Source organism: Aotus nancymaae, unplaced genomic scaffold (genome assembly GCF_030222135.1).
Source record: "Aotus nancymaae isolate 86718 unplaced genomic scaffold, 86718_ANA_hifiasm-v0.15.2.pri h1tg000089l, whole genome shotgun sequence".
Lineage (NCBI taxonomy): Eukaryota > Metazoa > Chordata > Mammalia > Primates > Aotidae > Aotus > Aotus nancymaae.
Genome location: NW_026988504.1, coordinates 19,808,207 through 19,831,208, shown reverse-complemented (window position 1 = coordinate 19,831,208; position 23,002 = coordinate 19,808,207). Strand labels below are relative to the sequence as shown.

The 23,002-nt window shown below is 39.2% G+C and overlaps 1 protein-coding gene across 3 annotated transcripts in view; it reads left to right on the top strand.

Moving 5' to 3' along the window:
- Positions 1-23,002, top strand: part of TLK2 (tousled like kinase 2) — a 135,731-nt gene that overhangs the window by 69,934 nt on the left and 42,795 nt on the right. For all 3 annotated transcript variants that reach the window (XM_064369765.1, XM_064369764.1, XM_064369766.1), the window contains 4 exons: positions 7,874-7,969; positions 9,223-9,315; positions 15,770-15,880; positions 21,102-21,238. In XM_064369765.1, coding sequence (XP_064225835.1) covers positions 7,874-7,969; positions 9,223-9,315; positions 15,770-15,880; positions 21,102-21,238 — 437 coding nt within the window. The remainder of the gene's footprint in view (positions 1-7,873; positions 7,970-9,222; positions 9,316-15,769; positions 15,881-21,101; positions 21,239-23,002) is intronic.

The following is a 23,002-nucleotide window of genomic DNA, read 5'->3' as shown; positions in this document are numbered from 1 at the left end:
TTTCCACTTCTTGGCTATTATGAATGATGCTGCTGTGAACATTCATGTATAAGACTTTGTATAGACGTACATTTTCATTTCTTTTGGATATATGCTGAAGAGTGAAATTGCCAGATCATATGGTAACTGTTTTTGAGGAACTGCCAGACTCTTCCACAACAGCTGCACCTTTTACATTCCCAGCAGCAGTACATCCCAGTTTCTCCCCGTCCTTGCCAGTACTTGCTGTTGTCTGTCTTTTTCATTATAGTCATCATAGTGGGTGTAAAGTGGTATCTCATTATGGTTTTGATTTGCATTTCCCAAATAACTGGTGATGTTGAGTATTTTTTCATTTGCTTATTGGCGTTTTGTGTATCTTCTTTGGAGAGATTGCAATTCAAATCCTTTACCCATTTTTAAACAGTGTTGCCTTTATTGTTAAGTTGTAAGCATTCTTTATATATTATGAATATTAGATCTTTGTCAACTATATCACTGGCAGATGTTTTCTATTCTGTGGGTAGTTGCTTTACTTCTTGATGGTGTTCTTTGAAGCACAAACGTTTTTAATTTTGGGAAAAGACCAATTTATCTGTTTTTTCTTTTGTTGCTTATGCTTTTAGTGTTACAGCCAAGGCTTCACCTAACCTAAAGTCATGAAAATTTACTCCTATATTTTCTTCTATGTGTTTTATACTTTTAGCTCTTATATTTAGGTCTTTTTGCCATTTTGTGTTAATTTTTGTGTGTAGTGTGAGGAAGGAGTTCCAACTTCATTTTTGTGCATGTGGATAGCCTATTGTCCCAACACCATTTGTTGAAAATACTGTGCTTTTACCATTGAATTGTCTTGGCAGCATTTTCAAAAATCAGCTGACTTATAGCAAGGAGTTTATTTCTGGACTCTAAATTCAACTCCATCTATATGCTTGTTATATTAGTTTGTTCTCACACTGCTGTAAACTACCTGAGACTGGGTAATTTATGAAGAAAATATGTTTAGTTGACTCATAGTTTTGCAGGCTTAACAGGAAGCATGACTGGGAGGTCTCAGGAAACTTCCAATCATGGGAGAAGGTGAAGGGGAAGCAAGCACCTTCTTCTCAGGAAAGAGAGAGAGTGTATGTATGTGAAGGGGGAAGTGCCATGCACTTTTAAACCATCAGATCTCATGAGAACTCACTCACTATAATGAGACTAGCAAGGAGGAAATCCGCCCCCATATTCTAATCAGCTCCCACCAAACCCTTTCCCTGACATAGGAGGATTACAGTTCAACATGAGATTTGGGTGGGACACAGAGCCAAACCATATCACCTGTCTTTATGCCAGTACCACAGTGTCTGAATAACTGTATCTTTGTAATAAGTTTTGAAATTGGGAAGGGTGAGCCTCCCAGCTTCATTGTGTTTCAAGATTGTATTGGCTGTTTGGGATCTGTTGCATTTCCCTCGGATTTTTAAGATCAGCTTTTCAGTTTCTACAAATAAACCAGATAGGATTTTATAGCAATTGTGTTGAATCTCTAGATCAATTTGAGAAGTATTGCCTTTTTAACAGTATTAAGTCTTTAAATCCATGAACACCAAATATCTATTTATTTAGGTCTTTTGATTTCTTTCAACAGTGTTTTGCAATTTGCAATATATAGTCTTATGTTTCTTTCATTAGAATTATTCCTAAGTATTTATTCTTTTTATGCTATTGCAAATGGAATAGTTTTCTTAATTTTATTTTCAGACTGCTCATTGCTAGAGTATAGAAATACGATTGATTTTGATATGTTGATTTTTTTTTTTTTTTTTTTTTTTTGAGACGGAGTCTTGCTCTGTCGCCCAGGCTGGAGTGCAGTGGTGTGGTCTTGGCTCACTACAACCTCCGCCTCCCACGTTCAACGATTCTCCTGCCTCAGCCGCCTGAGAAGCTGGGATTACAGGTGCGCGCCACCATGCCCAGCTAATTGTTGTATTTTTAGTAGAGATGGGGTTTCACCATGTTGGCCAGGATGGTCTCGATCTCTTGACCTCGTGATCCACCTGCCTCAGCCTCCTAAAGTGCTGGAATTACAGGTGTGAACCACCACACCTATATGTTGATTTTCTATCCTGCTGGACTCATGATTTCTAATAATTTTTTTGCAAGATTTTTTGGATACAAAATCACGTCGTCTGCGAATAGAGATAGTATTACATTATTTCCCATCTAGATGCTTTTTATTTTCTTGCCTGATTGTCCTGGCTAGAACCCCCATTACAATTTTGAATAGAAGTGGCTAGCTGGGACATCCTTGTCTTTCTTATTCATGATCTTAGGGGAAAGTGTAAGTATTATATTAGCCGGGCATGGTGGTGCGCTCCTGTAAACCCAGCTACTTGGGAGGCTGAGGCAGGAGAATCACTTGAACCCAGGAGGTAGAGGTTACAGTGAGTCAAGATCGTGTGGTTGAGTTCCAGCCTGGGCAACAGAGCAAGACTCCATCTCAAAAAAAAAAAAAAAAAAATGGTAACATGTTTACTGTATGTTTTTCAGAGGTGGTCATTTCTTAGGTTGAGAAAGTTCCTTCCTTTCCTCTTATTTTCCTTTTCCTCTCTCCTTTCCCCTCTCCTTTTCCCTCTCCTTTCCCCTGTCTCTTCCCCTTCCCTTCCCCTTTCCCTTCCCCTTTCCCTTTCCCTTCCCCTTTCCCTTCCCCTTTCCCTTTCCCTTCCCCTTTCCCTTCCCCTTTCCCTTTCCCTTCCCCTTTCCCTTTCCCTTTCCTTTCCTTTTTTTTGACAGGGACTCATTTTGTCACCCAGGCTCTTGGAGTTCAGTGGCCCAATCTTGGCTTACTGCACCCTCAACCGCCTGGGCTTAAGCCATCCTCCCACCTCAGCCTCCCCAAATAGCTGGGACTACAGGTGTATGTCACCACCCCCAGCTGACTTTTCGTTTGTTTGTTTTTTGAAACAAAGTCTTCCTTTGTCACTGAGGCTAGAGTACAGTGGCACAGATCTTGGCTCACTGCAGCCTCCAGCTGTTGGATTCAAGGGATTCTCCTGCCTCAGCCTTCTGAGTAGCTGGGATTACAAGCATGCACCACTGCGCCCGGCTAATTTGTGTACCTTTAGTAGAGATGGGGTTTCACCATTTTAGCCAGGCTTGTCTCGAACTCCCGACCTCAAGTGATCTGTCCGCCTTGGCCTTCCAAAATGCTGGGATTATAGGCATGAGCCACCATACCATGCCCTGATTTCTTTTGTAGAGACAGGATTTTGTCATGTTGGACAGGCTGGGTCTGGAACTCCTGAGCTCAAGCTATCAGCCTGCCTCAGCCTCCCAAAGTGCTGAAATTATAGGCATGAGCCACTGCACTGGCTGAGAAAGTTCCCTTCTATTCTGAGTTTGTTGATTTTTTTTTTTTTTTAATCATGAAAAGAGTTTATATCAGAAATTTTATTTTACTGTTTCTTTGATTATTTCATTTCCTCTGTTCTTTTTTCTAGAAAGCTATTAGATAGTTTTGGGGTCTCTGTGCTATTCATATTGCTTTTCTTTTGTGGTCCATTTAACCTTCTGTTTTATCTTCTGGGAGATGTTCTTGACATTGTCCTCTAGGTTACTGGCTGTGTATTCACCTGTGTTCATTTTGATATTTAACTCATCTATTTTTTAAATTTTGATGATCTTATTTTTTCAGTTTGATTATTTTTGTGCTTTACTTTTTAATTTTTATAGATGCAGTATCCTTTTGATCTTCTTTGAACCTATTTTCATCTTAAGAACCTTTAATAGATCTAAATGCAGAGTTTCAGTTTATAAAATAAACTAAGCGGTTTGTCATTTCCTACTATAAAATATTGAAAATCAGGTGCTAAATTGATACTTTACTACTTGTAAAGTTGTTTATTGAATTATATGTTAACTCTATGATTAGGTATTATTTTTTCATCTTGGATTTTTCTTTTCATGCTGTTGGGTTGTCTTGAAAATGTATTTAGCTGAATGAGAGATTAGAGTGATTAATATAGGTTGGTGACATGGATTATTATTATTATTATTATTATTATTATTATTATTATTATTTTGTAACATAGTCTCTTCGTTTTCCAGTTTTGGAGGTGTTTTTTTTTTTTTTTGAGATGGACTCTCACTTCATCACCCAGGCTGGAGTGCAGTGACGCAGTCTTGGCTCACTGCAACCTCTACCTGCTGGGTTCAAGCCAGTCTATGCCTCAGCCTCCTGAGTAGCTGGGATTACAGGCGCCTGCCACCATGCCTGGCTAATTTTTTTGTATTATTCTTTTTTTTTAGTAGAGAAGGGGTTTCACCATCTTGGCCAGGCTGATCTTGAACTCCTGACCTCATGATCCACCCACTTCAGCCTCCCAAAGTGCGGGGATTACAGGTGTAAGCCACCATGCGCGGTCCCAGTTTTGTATTTCTAGGTTTTAACACCGGACCAGGCACAGAGGGTCACATTTAATGTTGAATGAATGATCAGTTCAAGCATTTTTTTCCTCTGACTCATGTGATCAGAGCATTGTCACCTGAAGTTCTTATATTGTATAGTACCTTTTACTTTTTGAAAGTATTGTTTTCATTTTCATGAGGATTTTCTGCTTCCCAACTGAGGAACTTCCTAACTGCCGACTTCCTCAGTTAACTTTTGCATTTTTACTTATCATTAAGCTATTTTTATGTGTATTTTTACAGAAAGCTTTAATTTGGAAACATCACACTGAATCACTTTCTAACACCCTCAGTTTGCTGGAAGAAAACTTAGAATCAGAAATAGGCATATTTAAACCCATATACCATAGATCTAGAAATCTGTAGAAGTGTCTTTTAATCATTTGATTCATATTGCCTCTTATTATAAATATAGTTCAAACAGTCATATTTGTATAGAAACACATTTTAAAAGAAGAGGATTGTAAGAGCAATCTAATGATAAGTGAAGGAAATAATGCTTATATCCTAGTGTAGTCTAATACTTGGGGTTTATAATGATGACCCTTAATTAGTAAGAAAAGATCAGATTTGCTGGATTCTAGAGTAGAGAACATTTTTAGTTATTCAGAATCATATAGACCTGGTGCTTCCCACCCTGCCCCCTGCACCCCCACCCCCACCCTCTGATGGAGTCTTGTTCTGTCATTCAGGCTGGAGTGCAGTGGTGCAATCTCGGCTCACTGCAACCTATACCTCCCAGGTTCAAGCAGTTCTCCTGCTTCAGCCTCCCCAGTAGCTGGGACTACAGGCACATGCCACCACACCCACCTCGTTTTTGTATTTTTTTTTTTTTTAGTAGAGATGGGTTTTACCATATTGGCCAGGCTGGTCTCAAACTCCTGACCTCTTGATCTGCTTGCCTACACCTCCCAAAGTGCTGGGATTACAGGCATGATAGTCCTGGCTGTTAATTGCAGCTCTGCCACTTACTGGCTGTGCAGGTTGTTTAACCTGTTTGAGACTGGGTCCTCTTTTTGAACTCTGCATTGGTTATATCTCTTCCTCTGGCACCCTCACAGATGTCCTTTACCTAGAATGATTCGTCTTCTCCTCTATAGGACTCTTATTTCCTTCAAATCATAAACTTTTTTTTTTTTTTTTTTTGAGATGGACTTTTGCTCTTCTCACCCTTGCTGGAGTACAATGGCATGATCTCGGCTCACTGCAACCTCTGCCTCCTGGGTTCAAGTAATTCTCCTGCCTCAGCCTCCTGAGTAGCTGGGATTACAGGTGCCTGCCACCACGCCTAGCTAATTTTTGTGTTTTTTTAAACTAGAGATGGGGTTTCATCATGTTGGCCAGGCTGGTCTCGAACTCCTGACCTCAGTAATCCACCTGCCTTGGCCTTCCAAAGCCCTAGGATTACAGTCGTGAGTCACCGCACCTGGTCTCAAATCATAAACAATTTTTTTTTTTTTGAGATGAAGTCTTGCTCTATTGCCCAGGTTGGAGTCCAGTGGCACGATCTTGGCTCACTGCAACCTCTGCCTCCTGGGACCAGGCGATTCTCCTGCCTCCACCTCCCTTGTAGCTGGGACTACAGGTGTGTGCCACTACACCTGGCTAATTTTTTGTATTTTTAGTAGAGATGGGGTTCACCATGTTGGCCAGGCTGATCTTGAACTCCTGACCTCAGGTAATACACCCACCTGGGCCTCCCAAAGTGCTGCAATCACAGACATGAGCCACCTTGCCCAGCCTCAAATTATAAACTTCTAAAAGGTTTATCCCTGACCCTCTAGATTAGGTTATGTCCCTCGTTATGTGCTCTTTTAGCACTTATCCTAATTGTGATTGTGTATTTATTATATGACTGTTTATTCAACAGTTTCTTTTAACAAATATTTACCAAGTGTTTAATAAATCTTTTGGATTATAAGCTTTATTAAGGCAGAGTAAGGTCTGAGTCTGTGGTTTTTCTTGGCCACGTATGCTTACTAAGCAATGTGTTTTTTTTTTTTATTTTCTTCTTTGTTGTTGTTGTTTTTCCTTTTTAGCACAGTGTTTAGACATAGGGAATACTATAGTCTTTGAATGCATACATTAAAATGGCATTAATAATGCTGCCTATCTGATAAGGCTGTTGTGAGCCTTCAGTGAAATCGTGTGTAGGAAGTGCTTAGTTTGCTTACAGGCTGCTGGTAACAGTCTGGTCATTGAGAGCAGTTATTGTGGACACAACCCCCAATTCTGATTCCCCAGTTACTAGCTCAGTGAACCCACCTAGGTACTTAATATCTTTGATTTTTATTTTATTTATCTGTAAAATGGAACTAATAATTACAACCATCTTATAGGACAAGAGTCTTGCTCTGTCACCCAGGCTGGAGTGCAGTGCCATGATCTCGTCTTACTGCAATCTCCGCCTCCCAGGCTCAAGAAATTCTCCTGCTTCAGCCTCCTCAGTAGCTGGGACTACAGGCATGCACCACCATGCCCGAGTAATTTTTGTAATTTTAGTAAGATGAAGTTTCACTATGTTGGCCAGGCCGGTCTCAAACTCCTTGCCCCAAGTGATCCACCCGATTCATCCTCCCAAAGTGCTGAAGCATGAGCCGCTCCACTCCAACCTCCTTATAGGATTTTGTAAGGATTACATGTGACAATGACAATGAAGCATTTAGGTTACAGTAACTTGTTCAATAGATGGTGGTTATACCATTGTTGATATATTAATAAGTAAGAACAATAAAGGAATATGTAGAAACTATCAGAAAAAATTCACATATGTGGAAACACTGCATTCTCTGATGAGACAGTGTATTCTCATTATTCCATGATTCTCAGAATATTCAATATTTTCTACTTATGTCTGTGATAGGTCATACTTTGTTAGCTGCAGTTTTACCTTGTTTAAAAAAGTCCTATTGAGAATATAATATAATATAAACCTAAACTATAAAAATTTAAAAATACCTTAGAATGCCCAATCAGCAAGTGACAGTATTAGAAATCAAACTGGATTTTTAGACTGCTGTGTGTTCATAGATAATGTTTGTGTGTTTAGGACACTATTCAGAATAGTAGTTCACAGTCCTTCACGTGCGTCCCCTGTGCATCGAATGCTTCACTGGCCTTTTCTGACAAAAGCATATGAAATACAAGTGAAAAAGACAAGTTATTGCAGAAATAACTTTTCATTTTCTCTAATTTTCATATTTTAAAAATCCATTTGTAAGCATTTGATACTTTAAACCTGTTTACAAGAACTTGGTATAAACCACCATGTCCAGCTCTTTGTCTCATATTTGAACTGTTTGACTTTCTTCTTGGCTCTGACTTCTGACTTTCATAAGGGTTTGTATTGTGGAGACACATATTATGGAGTTGTTTGCATTAATATAAATGTTTGTGGAAAAAGATGCCAAACTTTCCTGTGATTGGTAATGCACCTTTATTGTAGGCTCAGCAAAACAGTCCCTCATCTACGGGATCTGGCAACACAGAGCATTCCTGCAGCTCCCAAAAACAGATCTCCATCCAGCACAGACAGACCCAGGTAGGTTGGTGATTGATAATCAGTCGAGGGGCATACCTGCTGCATAGGAATAAGTGCTAACCCATGTAGTCTATGATACTTCTTTGTCTTTTCTGTATTTCTCTGACCATAACTCATTTGTGTGTATGATATTCAGAAATTGTATTATGGGTATTTAAAGTCCTTTGGAAGGTAACTTTTTGAGGCTTTTCTTTACTCTTCTGCTGTTTTGTAGCAGCAATGCTTATGCTAACGCGTGGTATTAAGGAAAGTGCACACTTTTTTTTTTTTTTTAACAGTATTCCACAGAAGAAAAGTACATACACTTTGAAAGCCTAAGTTCAGATTCTGGCACTGCGGTGCTTATAGTTTATCTTTCTAGGCCTCAGTTTCCCTCAGTACAAATCATCCGTGTAAATGTGGTTGATTCTCATTATCTCAGATAGTGTATATGAAATGTTTATTAGTAGACTTTCAGTAAGTTTTAATTCTCTAATTTATGAAAATAATTAATGTATTCCTTGTACCTGCTTATTTATACCTAGCTAAACTTCTCTCAGATGTGATATGTCAACATGGTTTGCTCCTTAAATTGTGTTCAGAACTCTTTTTAATTTAGGGAGTGTTCTAAACATTTGAGGGTTGTATCTGCAAAGTATGGTGGCTACAGCTTCCATTTTGTAGTATTGAGTATACTGGGTTTTCTTGAAGCCTCTTTTGACACTATCTATGTTGCCTTCAAGACAGGATGCTTGGCAATCTAAGAGAATTTCTTAAATATCAAAAGAGCCATACAACTCCCTGGAACACATTTGAATTTTATCTGAGTCATCAGCTTTTGTGCAGTTCAATTAGATGAACAGTCAGGTAGCTTCTTCTCTCCCCTTCTGATTGCTCTCTGTTTCCACCAGAGGGCACATTTGTTCCTTAGAGATTTGGGTCAAGTCTCCTGTGAGATCCTTTCCTATTCAAAGTTAGTTTTCTAGAGTAATGTGTTTCTACATTTTTAAGTGCACAATAGTGAGAATTCATACATTTGATTCCAGAATTAACATGGGTTTGAAATGTAGGTGTAGTGGGATATATGGAACCCAGCAGAGGTCTTGAAGACTGAGATGAGACAAGCAGATTTCATTTCTTGAGCTACGTGATTCTAGGCCATTTGTGTGAGCAAGTGCTTTTTTTTTTTGCCCCCAAAAAGATAATGAGAAGAGTATGATGACATCTAACATGTTGAGACTAATCCTAAATTTGTTTTACCTTTGTCTCTGTAGTCCGACCTCACAATAGAAAAAATATCTGCACTAGAAAACAGTAAGAATTCTGACTTAGAGAAGAAGGAGGGAAGAATAGATGATTTATTAAGAGTAAGTATTAAAATGTGGTAAGAGATTTTATAGCAAGCACCATTTGTTATGTATATTTGGATTAGATACATATCATAGGAGTAATTACTGTAGCCAAGTAACAAAATGAAATAATAAATATTTGGGTATTTTTTTTTAACTGAGGGAATCTTAGTAGGAACCAGTTCCTTCATTCTAAATACTGCCTTTAAATTGGAAATCTTATAGTGTAGTATTTCAGTGATTGAATTTATACTGGAGAAATAGGTGGAGTGTTACATTTCATCTAGAACTGTGGAAATAAGTATAAAGTGTTGTTTTCCTGTTGCAGAGAAGTTATTTTAATGTTGTTGAATTTTATAAGCTATTTCAAAAGGTCTTTTTGCCCATTTTGCCTTTTGTACCTTTTATAACCTATTCAACCAAACTTTTTTGTACTTACAAAAGAAACCTTTAAAATGCTTCATCTGGAATTAAATAGAGACCACTAGGAAGCATATCATAATATTTTATAAATATATTTTGAATATGCAATTTGGCATGACTGACACATACTTTTAAAAAAGTAAAAAGAGCCAGGCATGGTGGCTCACACGTGTAATCCCAGCACTTTGGGAGGCTGAGGCAGGTGGATCACTTGACGTCAGGTGTTTGAGACCAATCCAGCCAACGTGGTAAAACGAAACCCTGTCTCTACTCAAAAAATACAAAAATTATCCCGGTGTGGTGGCAGGCGCCTGTAATTCCAGCTACTTGGGAGGCTGAGGCAGGAGAATCACTTGAACCTGGGAGGTGGAGGTTGCAGTGAGCCAAGTTTGCATCACTGCACTCCAACCTAGGCAACAGAGCGATACTCAGTCTCAAGAAAAAGAAAGTAGAAAGCATGGTGGCTCATACCTGCCACTTTGGGAGGCTGAGGCGGGAGGATTGCTTGAGACCAGGGGTTCAAGACCAGCATGGACAAAACAGCAAGACCCTGTCTCTACAAAATAATACCAAATTTGCCAGGCGTGGTGGTGTGCCTGTGGTCCCACCTACTGGGAGTCTGAGGTGGGAAGATGCTTGAGCCCAGGAGTTCTAGGCTTCAGTTAGCCAAGATCATGCCATTGCACTCCAGCCTGGGCAGCAGAGCAAGACCCTGCCTTAAAAAAGAAAAAAGTTATATGTGCTCTTTACAAAATACAGAAAAATATATTTCACTCATAATTCCATTAATTGGGATTAAACATTTGGTACATTTTCTTTCATTAATTTTTTTGAGCTGTTTGTAGTAGATGTATATATACACAAATGAATATATACATAGATGTTAGTGATTTATGAATAACATTTGCTAGCACTTTTCTCTGGTGATTTGGAAGGTATAGGTTTGATCCTTATTTGTGCTAATGCAGTCGTTAAACTGACTCTTTAGGGTCCTGAATCTTCTGGGGCTTCTGTGACACAGCAAGGTGGAGATAGGTGGCCTTGCCTTTGTCAGTCTTTCTTATTAGGCTTTGGGTACAGTTTTGTTTGAATAAAGATTTATGTTTAATAATAAAGATAATAAAAGTCACTCTATTCATGATGATCTGACCTCCAAAATTTTTTTACTTGTATTATATTTCTGTAATTAATAAAAAACATAGAATAAAATAGTGTATTTTGACTCCTTTTAATATAAAACCTGGGATTCAGCACACAGAGCACATAGCTAAACTAAGTCTGGCCTTTATTTGTAAAGTCTGGAGTGTTTGTATTATTATTAATTTTATTTATTTATTTTGAGATGGGGTCTCACTATGTCACCCAGGCTGGAGTGCAGTGGCACAATCTTGCAAGCTGTGCCCTTCCCAACGCCTGCCTCAAGTGATGCCCCCACCTCAGCCTCCCAAGTAGCTGGGACTATAGGCATGTGCCACCACATTATTATTATCTTTATTATTATTATATTTTGAGACAGAGTCTCACTCTGTCACCCAAGCTAGAGTGCAGTTGTGTGATCTTGGCTCACTGCAATCTCTGCCTCCTGGGTTCAAGTGATTCTCCTGCCTCAGCCTCCCAAGTAGCTGGGATTACAGGCATGCGCCACAATATTTGACTAATTTTTGTATTTTTAATTGAGATGGAGTTTCGCCATGTTGGCCAGGTTGGTCTTGACTCCTGACCTGCAGTGATCTGCCTGTCTTGGCCTGCCAAAGTTCTGGGATTACAGGCATGAGCCACTGTGCCTGGCCTATATTATTATTATTATTAAATTATCATTTTTATTACTTTATATGATAATAAGTTCTTAGGTATAGAATATAGGCAGAGGCAGCTTTATGACCAAATTTGCAGTCATTGTTAGACATGTTTATTCAACTGATTTCAAAGCTTATCAACAGTATATTTTTTATTTATAGTTTTTGTTTTACCTGTTGATTGTGATACATTTTTAATTGATTATTTTTCAGTAAGGATATCTCACTGTTAAATTTTCTGTGCCCTTGCAGACCTGAGAATTCTCTTTTGCCCTCCCATAAAAAGACAGCACTGTGTGCACGATTTTTGTATCATAACCTGTTGTTCTGTTCCTTCTGTCTCTCAAATATAACTATCTCTCTCCCTCTCTCCCTCTCTCCCTCTCTCCCTCTCTCCCTCCCTCCCTCCCTCCCTCCCTCTCCCCCTCTCCCTCTCTCCCTCCCTCCCTCCCTCCCTCTCCCTCTCTCCCTCTCTCCCTCTCTCCCTCTCTCTCTCTCTCTCTCTCTCTCTCTCTCCCCCCCACCCCGCCCTCCTCTTCAGCTTTTTAAGCATTTAATGTTTCAGGGAAGTTCATGACCAAAGCAACAAACACCATAATTTGTTAAATATTGCCCCAGGGTATATCTGTATGTGGGTTTATATATTTTTATTCTGAAAGTGTGTGATTATGTCTGACTATGCTTTTATCCCTCTTATAGTGGTTTATTCTTGGCTCTTAGCTTGAATCTCTCTTTTATTTCTAACATGTTATGTCTCATTTTAATATGATTGCCCCTTTCTTGTGAATCTCATTATACACTGTTTTCTATATATTTCTGGCCTTTACTGCAGCGCATATGAATTTTGATTTTATTGTTTACATTTTTATTTTTTGAGACAGTGTCTTGCTCTGTCGCCCAGGCTGGAGTGCAGTGGCAAAGTCACAGCTCACTGCAGCCTTAATCTGCCAGGCTCAAGCAGTCCTCTCACTTTCAGCCTCCTGAAGAACTGGGGCTACAGGCATGTGCCATTGTGCCTGGCTAATTTTTTTATTTTTTGTAGATTCGAGGTCTCACTATGTTGCCCAGGCTGGACTTGAACCCTTGGGCTCAAGCAATCCTCCTGCCTTGGCCCACCAAATTCCTGGGATTATAGACGTGAGCCACTGTACCAGGCCTATTATTTACATTTTTAATTTCCCTGCTTTTTACCCTCATCTAATATACTTTCTTACCCCATCCTGTATATTCTCTAGGGTTTTTGGTTCCTATTTCCTAGGTATCATGTCTTTTTGCATTTTATGGAATATGACAAGCAGTATTCTAAAATGTTCTTTTGATTTCTATGGGTGATTATTTTCATTGTTTTCAAGCTGGTGTTCTATATTCCTTGGGCCTATTTTTTTGTTTTGTTTTGTTTTTATTTTCTATTGTTATTTTTATTTCCTTTTCTCCATTTTTGGATGAGGAGACCCATATGTAGTCTCAGTACTGTGTTGTATTTTTCATTGTTAGGATATATGTACTTGCATGGAGTTGCTCTTACTCCTGTTTTTATTCATTTGGGTGCTGCTTGAATTGCCATCGAAAATTTATAATGAAATAGTTTGTAGGTATAAAAGCTCCTTGCCAAATTCTGGTATCTATCAGGGTTTTGTCCAGAGAAGCTCTGCTGGACTGAGAAATAACTGTGGGCGGGCTTTCTCCATCATCTGAGTCTTTAAGATTGAGATGACAGAGGATGTGAAAAACTTGAATCTTGAATCCTAACTTGGTACTGCTTTAGGAGTTTTAAAAAATGTTTATGTTTTCTTTATTATTATTATTATTATTTTAAAGCCAGTCAAATTTAGCAGTGGGGGGTTGTATACCAACTTTAGTGACACTAATGTTAGTAAGTTCTGATAACCCACTACTGTTGGACCAGCCGTTGTTTACGTTTTCTAAGAAGCAATATGCTTCCTTCGCTCACCACTGCCCTTTCTACTCCATCGTCTTCAAACAGTTGTAGTCTTTATTTGTATGTAGAGCAGTATTAAAGGAGTAGATAAATAAAAAAGGAAGACATAGAGGGCAGCTGCCTTGGTTTTAGGTTGATTAGAACTTATGCTTCTAAAAGATCTAGAAGATGGATAGTTGGGGAAAGACTACAGGTCTTGTATATTCTTTCAGACAATCATGAGTCATTCATTGAATTTTGCCATTCTAGTAAGATGTTGGGTGTGGCTACATTGGGGGCTATTAGCCAACTGCTTTTTTTTTTTTTTTAAAGATACAGTGTCTGTCTCCCAGGTGGGAGTGCAGTGGCACAATCAAAGCTTACTGCAGTCTGGACCTTCCAGGCTCAAGCAATCCTCAGCCTCCCGAATAGCTGACATCAGAGGCATGTGCCACCACACCCATAATTTTTAAAATTTTATAGAGATAAGATTTTGCCATGTTGCCAAGGCCAGTCTTGAACTCCTAGGCATGAGCCACACGTGTCAGCCACCAGCTATTACTTTAAACATAAACTCCTAGAAGACATTAGTGTCAGAAGCCACAAAAACTTAGAATTCTTAATTTTTTTTTTTTTTTTTTTTTTTTTTGAGATAGAGTCTTGCATCGTCGCCCAGGCTGGAGTACAGTGATGCAATCTCCACTCACTGCAACCTCCACCTCCTAGGTTCAAGCGATTTTCCTGACTCAGCCTCCTGAGTAGCTGGGATTACAGGTGCCTGCCACCACGCTTGGCTGGTGTTTTGTATTTTTAGTAGAGATGGGATTTCACTATATTGGCCAGGCTGGTCTTGAACTCCTGGCCTCTTGATCTGCCCACCTCAGCCTCCTGAAGTGCTGGGATTACAGGCGTGAGCCACCATGCCCAGCCAGAAATCTTCAAATTTTAAATAAATGCCAAGAGGTTGATTGATTTTACACATTTGATTGTAGATTTCAAGGGAATACTTACCTTACAAGAGTAGACTGGATTTCCCCTAAACATTAAATGATCTTTGTTTTGTAGATTCTTTAGTATGACTTTGGTAATCACATTTATCCAAATTTAGTTGCACTTTGCCCTTGATAATATGATTCTATACAAAAACTAACAGGAAGGAATTATGCTTATGGGGAGAGTAGAAACATTTGGAGACAAGCTGTTTCCCATGGGTTACTTTAAAAATGAAGTGATTTTGTACAAAAGAAAAAATGATAACAAAATTTTAATGAAGCTAAAAAGTCTCAAAAATTGAGTATTGTGTAATATCTTCTACTTGTGCTTTCTATGAGGTAACATTATTTACTGGAAGAGCTGAGGTTTTGTTTTTTTTTTAACACAAAAGGACTAAATTCAGGACTTGCAAGTCAAATTCAACCTTGGTTAGTGGTTCTTTGCTTCTCTGTTATTGCAGGAGGCTTTAAGTTTTTAGTCCACGCCGTAGGCTTTGTGACCACAGCTAAATTAGCCGTGTATTTACATTTTGGCATTCTTGAACCAGGACCTTGTTTGTTCTGTCTTTTGTGGGCATGGGCGTGCCTGGCTTCTCTGGTGAGGAACATTTATGCAAATTTGTATTTCTTAAATGAGACTAGAAAAAGAACAGAGCAAACATAAAATTCAATAATTTTTTATATGTGCTTAATCACTCTTTGTATTTTAAACATTTTTTTTTTTTTTTTTTTTGAGTTGGAGTCTGACTCTGTTACCTAGGCTGGAGTGCAGTGGCGTGATCTCAGCTCACTACAACCCCTGTCCCCTGGGTTCAAGCAGTTCTCTCGCCTCAGCCTCCCAAGCAGCTGGAATTACAGGCTCCCACCACCACGCCCGGCTAATTTATTTATTTTTAGTAGAGATGGGGTTTGACCATGTTGGCCAGGGTGGTCTTAAACTCCTGACCTCAAGTCCTCTGCCTCCCTTGGTCTCCCAAAGTGCTGGGATTGCATATGTGAATGACGGCACCCAGCCTTAAAATTTGTTTAATTATTATTTTGTGGTAGCTTAGATGTTTGTAATTACAAGATTAGCTGTGACTGGTTATTGGCAGGAGCAAAATATGATCAGTAGAAAAACATGCCCAAGTTAGTAATTTATCATTTACAAATAGATGATATATTATGAGAGAATAAAGGAATTACTTACTTTTCCTAAGACATAGTTACTTCTTACCTGTTTGAACTTTAATTTTGCTTTTGATAAAACAACATATAGAAATGATTTTTTTCTCTCTCTAGAAACTGCTTTTCTGTTAATCTTCTTCCTTAGAGCTAATTAAAAATTTTTTTTCTCATTCAAGGCCAACTGTGATTTGAGACGGCAGATCGATGAACAGCAAAAGATGCTAGAGAAATACAAGGAACGATTAAATAGATGTGTGACAATGAGCAAGAAACTCCTTATAGAAAAGGTCAGTAAATAATGTTGGCCTAAAGTCTGTATCCCAAAATACTCAGTGTTTCATTGTGTGGCTTCTTTTTCCTTACTTGAGATGAAAATATTTAAAAGTAGAGCTTTTTAGGAACATGATTTGACAGTTAGAATTTTTTCCTTGCATGGACACCAAACCAAGCATCCAGAGTGTTAATTTGAGATATGCTTTCTTGCCGTGCATTGCTTTGAATGTGATACTGAACAACATGGACAGCTTGTCCTACTTGAGTGTACTTGGGGTATTGCTCTTCTAAATTCTTATATTCATTCAATTAATTGAAGTTAATATCCTATTACTATTAGAAACATTAACAATAGTTGCAGTTTTGTTTCAGAGATGACATTTAGAGTAACTTATGTATACAATAATGTGATAATTAAGTGCTTTGTCCTTAAAAAACTAAAGTTGTCATATACCTGTGTATGATTACTTTAATCGGCTAATGTCCTCTTTATTATAGTCATTGGTTGGTTATTGCATATCTCTGTTAGTAGTTATTAGTAACTATTTCTTCTTCTTTTTTTTTTGAGACAGAGTCTTACTCTGTCGCCCAGGCCAGAGTGCAGTGGCGCAATCTCGTCTCACTGCAACTTCCGCCTCCTGGGTTCAAGCGATTCTCCTGCCTCAGCCTCCTGAGTGGCTGGCATTACAAGCACCCATGGCCAGCCTGACAAACATGGTGAAACCCCATCTCTACTAAAAATACAAAAAATTTTTTGTCTTTTTACAAAATCCCTCTTACTGTAGTAAAATTAATTTTTTGTATTTTTAGTAGAGACAGGGTTTCACCACGTTTGTCAGGCTGATCATGAACTCCTGACCTTGATCCTCCCGCCTCTGCCTCCCAAAGAAGCTGGGATTACAGGCGTGAGCCACCAAGCCCAGCCTTAGTAACTGTTTCTTAGAAGTTTGTTGTTGTTGTTTTGAGACAGAGCCTCATCCAGGAGTGCAGTGGTATGAGCTTGGCTCACTGTAGCCTCCGCCTCCGGGTTCAAGCAATTTTTCTGCCTCAGCCTCCGGAGTAGCTGGGTTTACAGGCGTGTGCTACCATGTATGGTTAATTTTTGTATTTTTCATAGAGACAGGGTTTCACCATGTTGGCTAGGCTAGTCTTGAACTCCTGACCTCAAGTGATCTGCCTGCTTTGGCTTTCCAAGGTGCTGGGATTATAGGCACTGAGCACCTCGCCTGGCTTATTTCTTAGAAGTCTGAAGAAGGCAATACTTCCTAATGACATTATTATAAGAACAAACTAAAGGTTTGAGATATACTGGTGGTTTATTTTCCTGAAACCTTTGGAATGTTACTTAAAAGACAGGGAACACTGTCTCTTAGTAAAAGTGAAATGGATTATTTTATTGAGGCTGAAGATAGTGGGGAAAACTTTGTTTCATTCTTTGACTAATCAATTTTATAGAAAAGAAACCACTTTTTAAAATTTTTTCTGAGAGAGAGAAAAAATAAAATATATGCTAATCCAGATAATTTCTTTAAAATTTGAGTACCTCCTGAAGTCAGCATAGATTGAGCCAGGTGTACTAAGCTCTAAATACATACTACAAAAAGCAAACATAATGCTGTCTCTGAGTTCTCACAAGAAAACAACTTTCTATTTGTTAGGAGTAGTACATAACAAAATTTAAATTTGTTTCAAAAAGAACTGAAATTATAGTACTTTCTTATTGACTTTCTAAATAGGGAATATTTATTGAGCATCTGCTATACCATGATGCAATTTAAAGAAACATAAATGGGCTAGGCACAGTGACTCATGCCTGTAATCCCAGCACTTTGGGAACCCACGGTGGGCAGATCACTTGAGGTCAGGAGTATGAGATCAGCCTGGCCAACATGGTGAAACCCTGTCTCCACTAAAAATGCAAAAATTGGCCAGGCGTTGTGGTGTATACCTGTAATCTCAGCTACTCTGGAGGCTGGGGCATGAGAGTCACTTAAACCCTGGAGGCGGAGATTGCAGTGAGCCTGAGATCGTGCCATTTCACTCCAGCCTGGGTGATAGACTGAGACTCTGTCTCAAAACAAAAAACAAGCAAAGAAAAACCACACAAATGAGCTGGGCGAGGTGACTCACGCCTGTAATCTCCGCACTTGTGGAGGCCGAGGCGGGTGGATCACCTGAGGTCAGGAGTTTGAGACCAGCCTAACATGGTAAAACCCCATCTCTACTAAAAATACAAAAATTAGCCAGGCATAGTGGCGGGCACCTGTAATCCCAGCTACTTGGGAAGCTGAGGCAGGAGAATTTCTTGAACCCGGGAGGCAGAGATTGCACTGAACTGAGATCATGCCATTGTACTCCAGCCTGGGAAATAGAGTGAGACTCTGCCTCAAAAAAAACCAAAAAACAAAAAAACACACAAATGAAAATGTAATCATAGACTGCAATATTATCTTTCATAGAATTTCAGTACATAAAAACTGTTATAACTTAATCATAAAAAGAAAACTCATTAAAAATGCACAAAAGACTTGAGCAGATAGTTTACCAGAAAAGAGCATATAAACATTTGCAAATGGGAAACATGACAAGATGCTCAACGTCATCATCCATCAGGAAAACTCAAGACAAAACCACTGTGAGATATTATTACATACCCAGTAGAATGCCTAGAAGTAAAAAAAAAAAACTGACAGTGCCAAGGGTTGGTGAAGGTGAAGGGCAGCCTGATTTCTTACACTAATAGGAATGTAAAATATTATAGCCAATTCAGAGGGTTTTGGACAATTTCTTTTTGAGATAAATATGTACTTAATGCTGTGATCCAGCAGTTTGTCTCCTGGCATTTACCCAAGACAAATGAAAGCAAATGTTGGCTGGGCATGGTAACTCACACCTGTAATCCCAGCACTTGGGGAGGCCCAGGCAGGAGAGTCACTTGAATCCAGGAGTTTGAGACTAGCCTGGGCAGCACAGTGAGACCATCTCTATTCTTAAAAACAGAAAGAAACCAAATGTCCATTAAAGTACTTATATGAGGATATTCATAGCAGTTTATTCATAGCCAAAAAGCAGAAACATCCTCTGTGTCTGCTAACAAGTGAATGTATATACAAATTATGATATTGTCATACAGTGGAATACTACTCAGTAATAAAAAAAAAGAATGAATTCCTCATAGTAGAACAGCTTGCATGAATTTAAGAAACAAAAGACACAGTTCCTGCCATCAGAGGGTTAACAGTCTACATGAGGGTGGATGAATAAGATACATTCACATATATAAGGAGACCTATTCAGGTGAGTAGTGTACATATTAAGAATTTACTAAAATTAGCTGGGTATGGTGGCACACACCTGTAGTCCTAGCTACTCAGGAGGCTGAGGCAGGAGGATCACTGGAGTCAGGAGTTAGAGTCTGTAGTAAGCTGTGATTTCACTGCTGCACTCCAGCCTGGGCAACACAGTGAGATCCTGTCTCTTAAAAAAAAGAAAAGAAAAATGCTCTAAAATAAATCAAGGGCAGGGTATTAATTGGAGAAAGCTGTAAAGAAGAGGGAAAATGTGTTCCAGGCATGGAAAACTGTAGCTATAAATTGCCTGTCGTTTGAAAATAGGACATCTCAAGGACGTTTATCCCATGGTATCATCTCTGACAGTACTTTATTCCTTTCCTTTGAATTCTTTACTACAGTTTGTTCTTAGAAATACCAATTAATATATTTAGTGGTTATAACTCCCCCCTCTCTAGGCTGTGAACACCAGTTGTTTTCTATTCTGTACTTAACATTCTTACAGTTCATGATGCATAATTGGTTTTTAATAAACATATGTTGAATGAATGATGTTCTCAAGAATCAGGAGTATATAAGGTGTTCTGGAGTAAGAATTTTGCAGGGAGGTGAATATAATCTAGCTCATGGAGGAGTTTTCCCTCTCTGGATCCAAAGTTTGGTAGCAAAGACCCATGGAAGATTTGGAACATCAAATTGGAAGTGTGCAAAGTGGTGTTCTGAGAAGATGAATTGGCAGCAGTTCTTTAGAATAGATTAGAGAAGAAACAGAAAATAGGGAAACAGCTTAAGTGCTAGGCATTGATGTGGCCCAAATACGAGATGCTGTGCTCTAAGATTGAAAACACATAGTCGTCCAGGCGTGGTGGCTCACGCCTATAATCCCAGCACTTTGGGAAGCCAAGGAGGGTGGGCTACCTGAGGTCAGGAGTTTGAGACCAGCCTGGCCAACTTGGAGAAACCCCATTTCTATTAAAAATACAAAATTAGCCGAACGTGGTGGCGCATGTCTGTAATCCCAGCTACTTGAGAGGCTGAGGCAGGAGAATCGCTTGAACCTGGGAAGTGGAGGTTGCGGTAAGCCAAGATTGCGCCATTGCACTCTAGCCTGGGCAAAAGAGTGAAACTCCGTCTCAAAAAGTTAAAACACATAGGCAGGCCGGGTGCTGTGGCTTAAGCCTGTATCCCAGCACTTTGGGAGGCCGAGGCTGGTAGATCGCTTAAGGCTAGGCATTCGAGATCACCCTGGCCAACATGGCGAAACCCTATCTCTACTAAAAAATACAAACATTGGCCGGGCATGGTGGCTCACACCTGTAATCCCAGCACTTTGGGAGGCTGAGGCGGGTGGATCATGAGGTCAGGAGTTCGAGACCAACTTGGTCAACATAGTGAAACCCTGTCTCTACTGAAAATAAAAAAATTAGCCAGGCTTGGTGGTGCATGCCTGTAGTCCCAGCTAGATCACGCCACTGCACTCCAGCTTGGGCAACAGAGTAAGACTTCGTGTCAAAAAAAAAAAAAATGCAAAAATTATCTGGGCATGGTGGCGCGCCCCTGTAGTCCCAGTTACTCAGGAGGCTACAGCAGGAGAATCACTTAAACCCTGGAGGCGGAAGTTGCAGTGAGCTGAGATTATGGCTCTGCATGCCAGTCTGGGTGACAGAGCAAGACTCTGTCTCCAAAGAAAAAAAAAAAACACACACATGTAGGCAGATTGGGAAAGCTTTACCAAGGAAGAACCTGTGATTGTTTCATTATTCGATCTTGTCTGCTTTGTTTGAATAGAAATGGTAAGTCATCCAGGGAGTCATTACTGACTGTTCTGAGGTCTATGGTTTTCAACAGCATGTTTCCTGATTATGTTAAATGTTCTAGTTTCTAAGAAGTGTCTTTAGCCATGCTAATTGGTATTGAATTCCTTTTTTTGTCTGTTTCCCCAAAGTCAAAACAAGAGAAGATGGCATGTAGAGATAAGAGCATGCAAGACCGCTTGAGATTGGGCCACTTTACTACTGTCCGACATGGGGCCTCTTTTACTGAACAGTGGACAGATGGTTATGCTTTTCAGAATCTTATCAAGTAAGTGAATTGTTACGATTAAATGGAGAATTGAAAAGTTCATTTGGATTTTTTAGGTTTTCTGTAATTGTAGTCATTAATAATCCTACTAGTGGTTATCATCTTTTCAGTTAGTTATTAGTTGAAGTCCTGAAAAAAATGACACAAGTAATTAGGATTACAAAGTGAGATCTGTTCTCTGTAACAGTTGTGGGTTAATAAGAAAATAAATAATGAGTTCTGCATTAAAATTTAAAAGATTCAGAATTGCTGAAGCTAAGGAAGAAAAACCTAGGGCTTGACTTTCTATCTTTCTAATTATATAATGAATTTTCATTAAGAGTCTGTTGAGCATTTATTCTGGTTCCACAGAAAAATGAAATGTGAAAGGACCTGAGGAAGAATGTGTTGAGTTAGATATAAAGCAGAATAAAACCATTGAAGAACTTTATAGTACATGTTCCTGGAATTATTTAAGGAGACAATGTCCAGTTATCAGAGATAGTCACTTCCTGGAAGGCATTGGTGACCAGCCCCACTGTGTGTGCCTCTTTGCAGCTTGGAATCTTGAGGATTCATTCTCTTTGTCATAATTTTTGATTTGAAACATTCAGGTATTTATTCCAAGGAGGGAATTAACATTTAAAATCCTCAAATTCCAACCGTATGAATAGCTACGGTTAGCTCAGATGTTTAAAGGTATATAGATATCTTCAGGTTGCAGTACCTTTTGAGGTGTGTGTGTGTGTGTGTATCTGTGTCTGTGTGTGTCTGTGTATCTGTGTGTGTGTGTTTAATCTCCAGATCATGATAAGTTGGAAGATTCCATAGATTGCCTTTCCTACCTGTTTTTTCCTTGCTGAAATAGCTTGTTGAGTATGAATGGTAGACCATATAGGACTAGTTTTGAGTAATAATGAGACATAAATAAGAAACTTATACCTGAAAGAAAATACAAATATTGATGCTATTTATAATATTTGTTAAAACTAACCTCTGAATTACACATTAGTAGTCCTTGTTTTATGTGTGAAACATTAACCTCCAACTTAGTTTAAGCATGTTTTTGCTTCATGATTGTTCCTCATGTATGTATATTTTGGTGTACGAAGAGGCTTTCAAGTCAAAGAATATCTTGGAAGGAAAGCACAGACTTTTCTTAGGTCAGCACCAAGCATTCAGAGCAGCATTCACTCTGTGCTCTTAAGCATAGATGACTGCTGATAGCAGAGGTACCAGTGTAAACAGCAGTTACATGGAGGTGTGATACCTGTTCTGTAACATCCTAGCCAAGACATGCAAGTTGCTCTGGAAGTGACACACCATCAGGTTTCCAAATTTGTTAAACTGGAATCAGAAGAAGATAAAACTTAAGATCTTCATAGTGGCCAAAGCCACGTAATGCTTACACTGACTTTTATCAGTGGTAAGTCAATGCTTACCACTGACTTTTAGTAGTGGTAGTGGCTTCAAGCATCCCTGACAATGGCTACTATTTAGATGGCAGTCTTTTTAGACTTTGATTCAAAGAAGATAGTGGGTTTGTATAGAGATGTAATTAGTTTTAAGAAGTGCTTACGGCCAGGCGCAGTGGCTCATGCCTGTAATCTCAGCATGAGATTTATCTGAAGCGGGTAGATAAATTGAGCCCAGGAGTTCGAGACAAGCCTGGGCAACATGATGAAACCCTGTCTCTACAAAATATACAAAAATTAGCCAGGTGTGCTGTTGTGTACCTGTGGTCCCAGCTGCTTGGGAGGCTGAGGTGGCAGAATGACTTGAGCC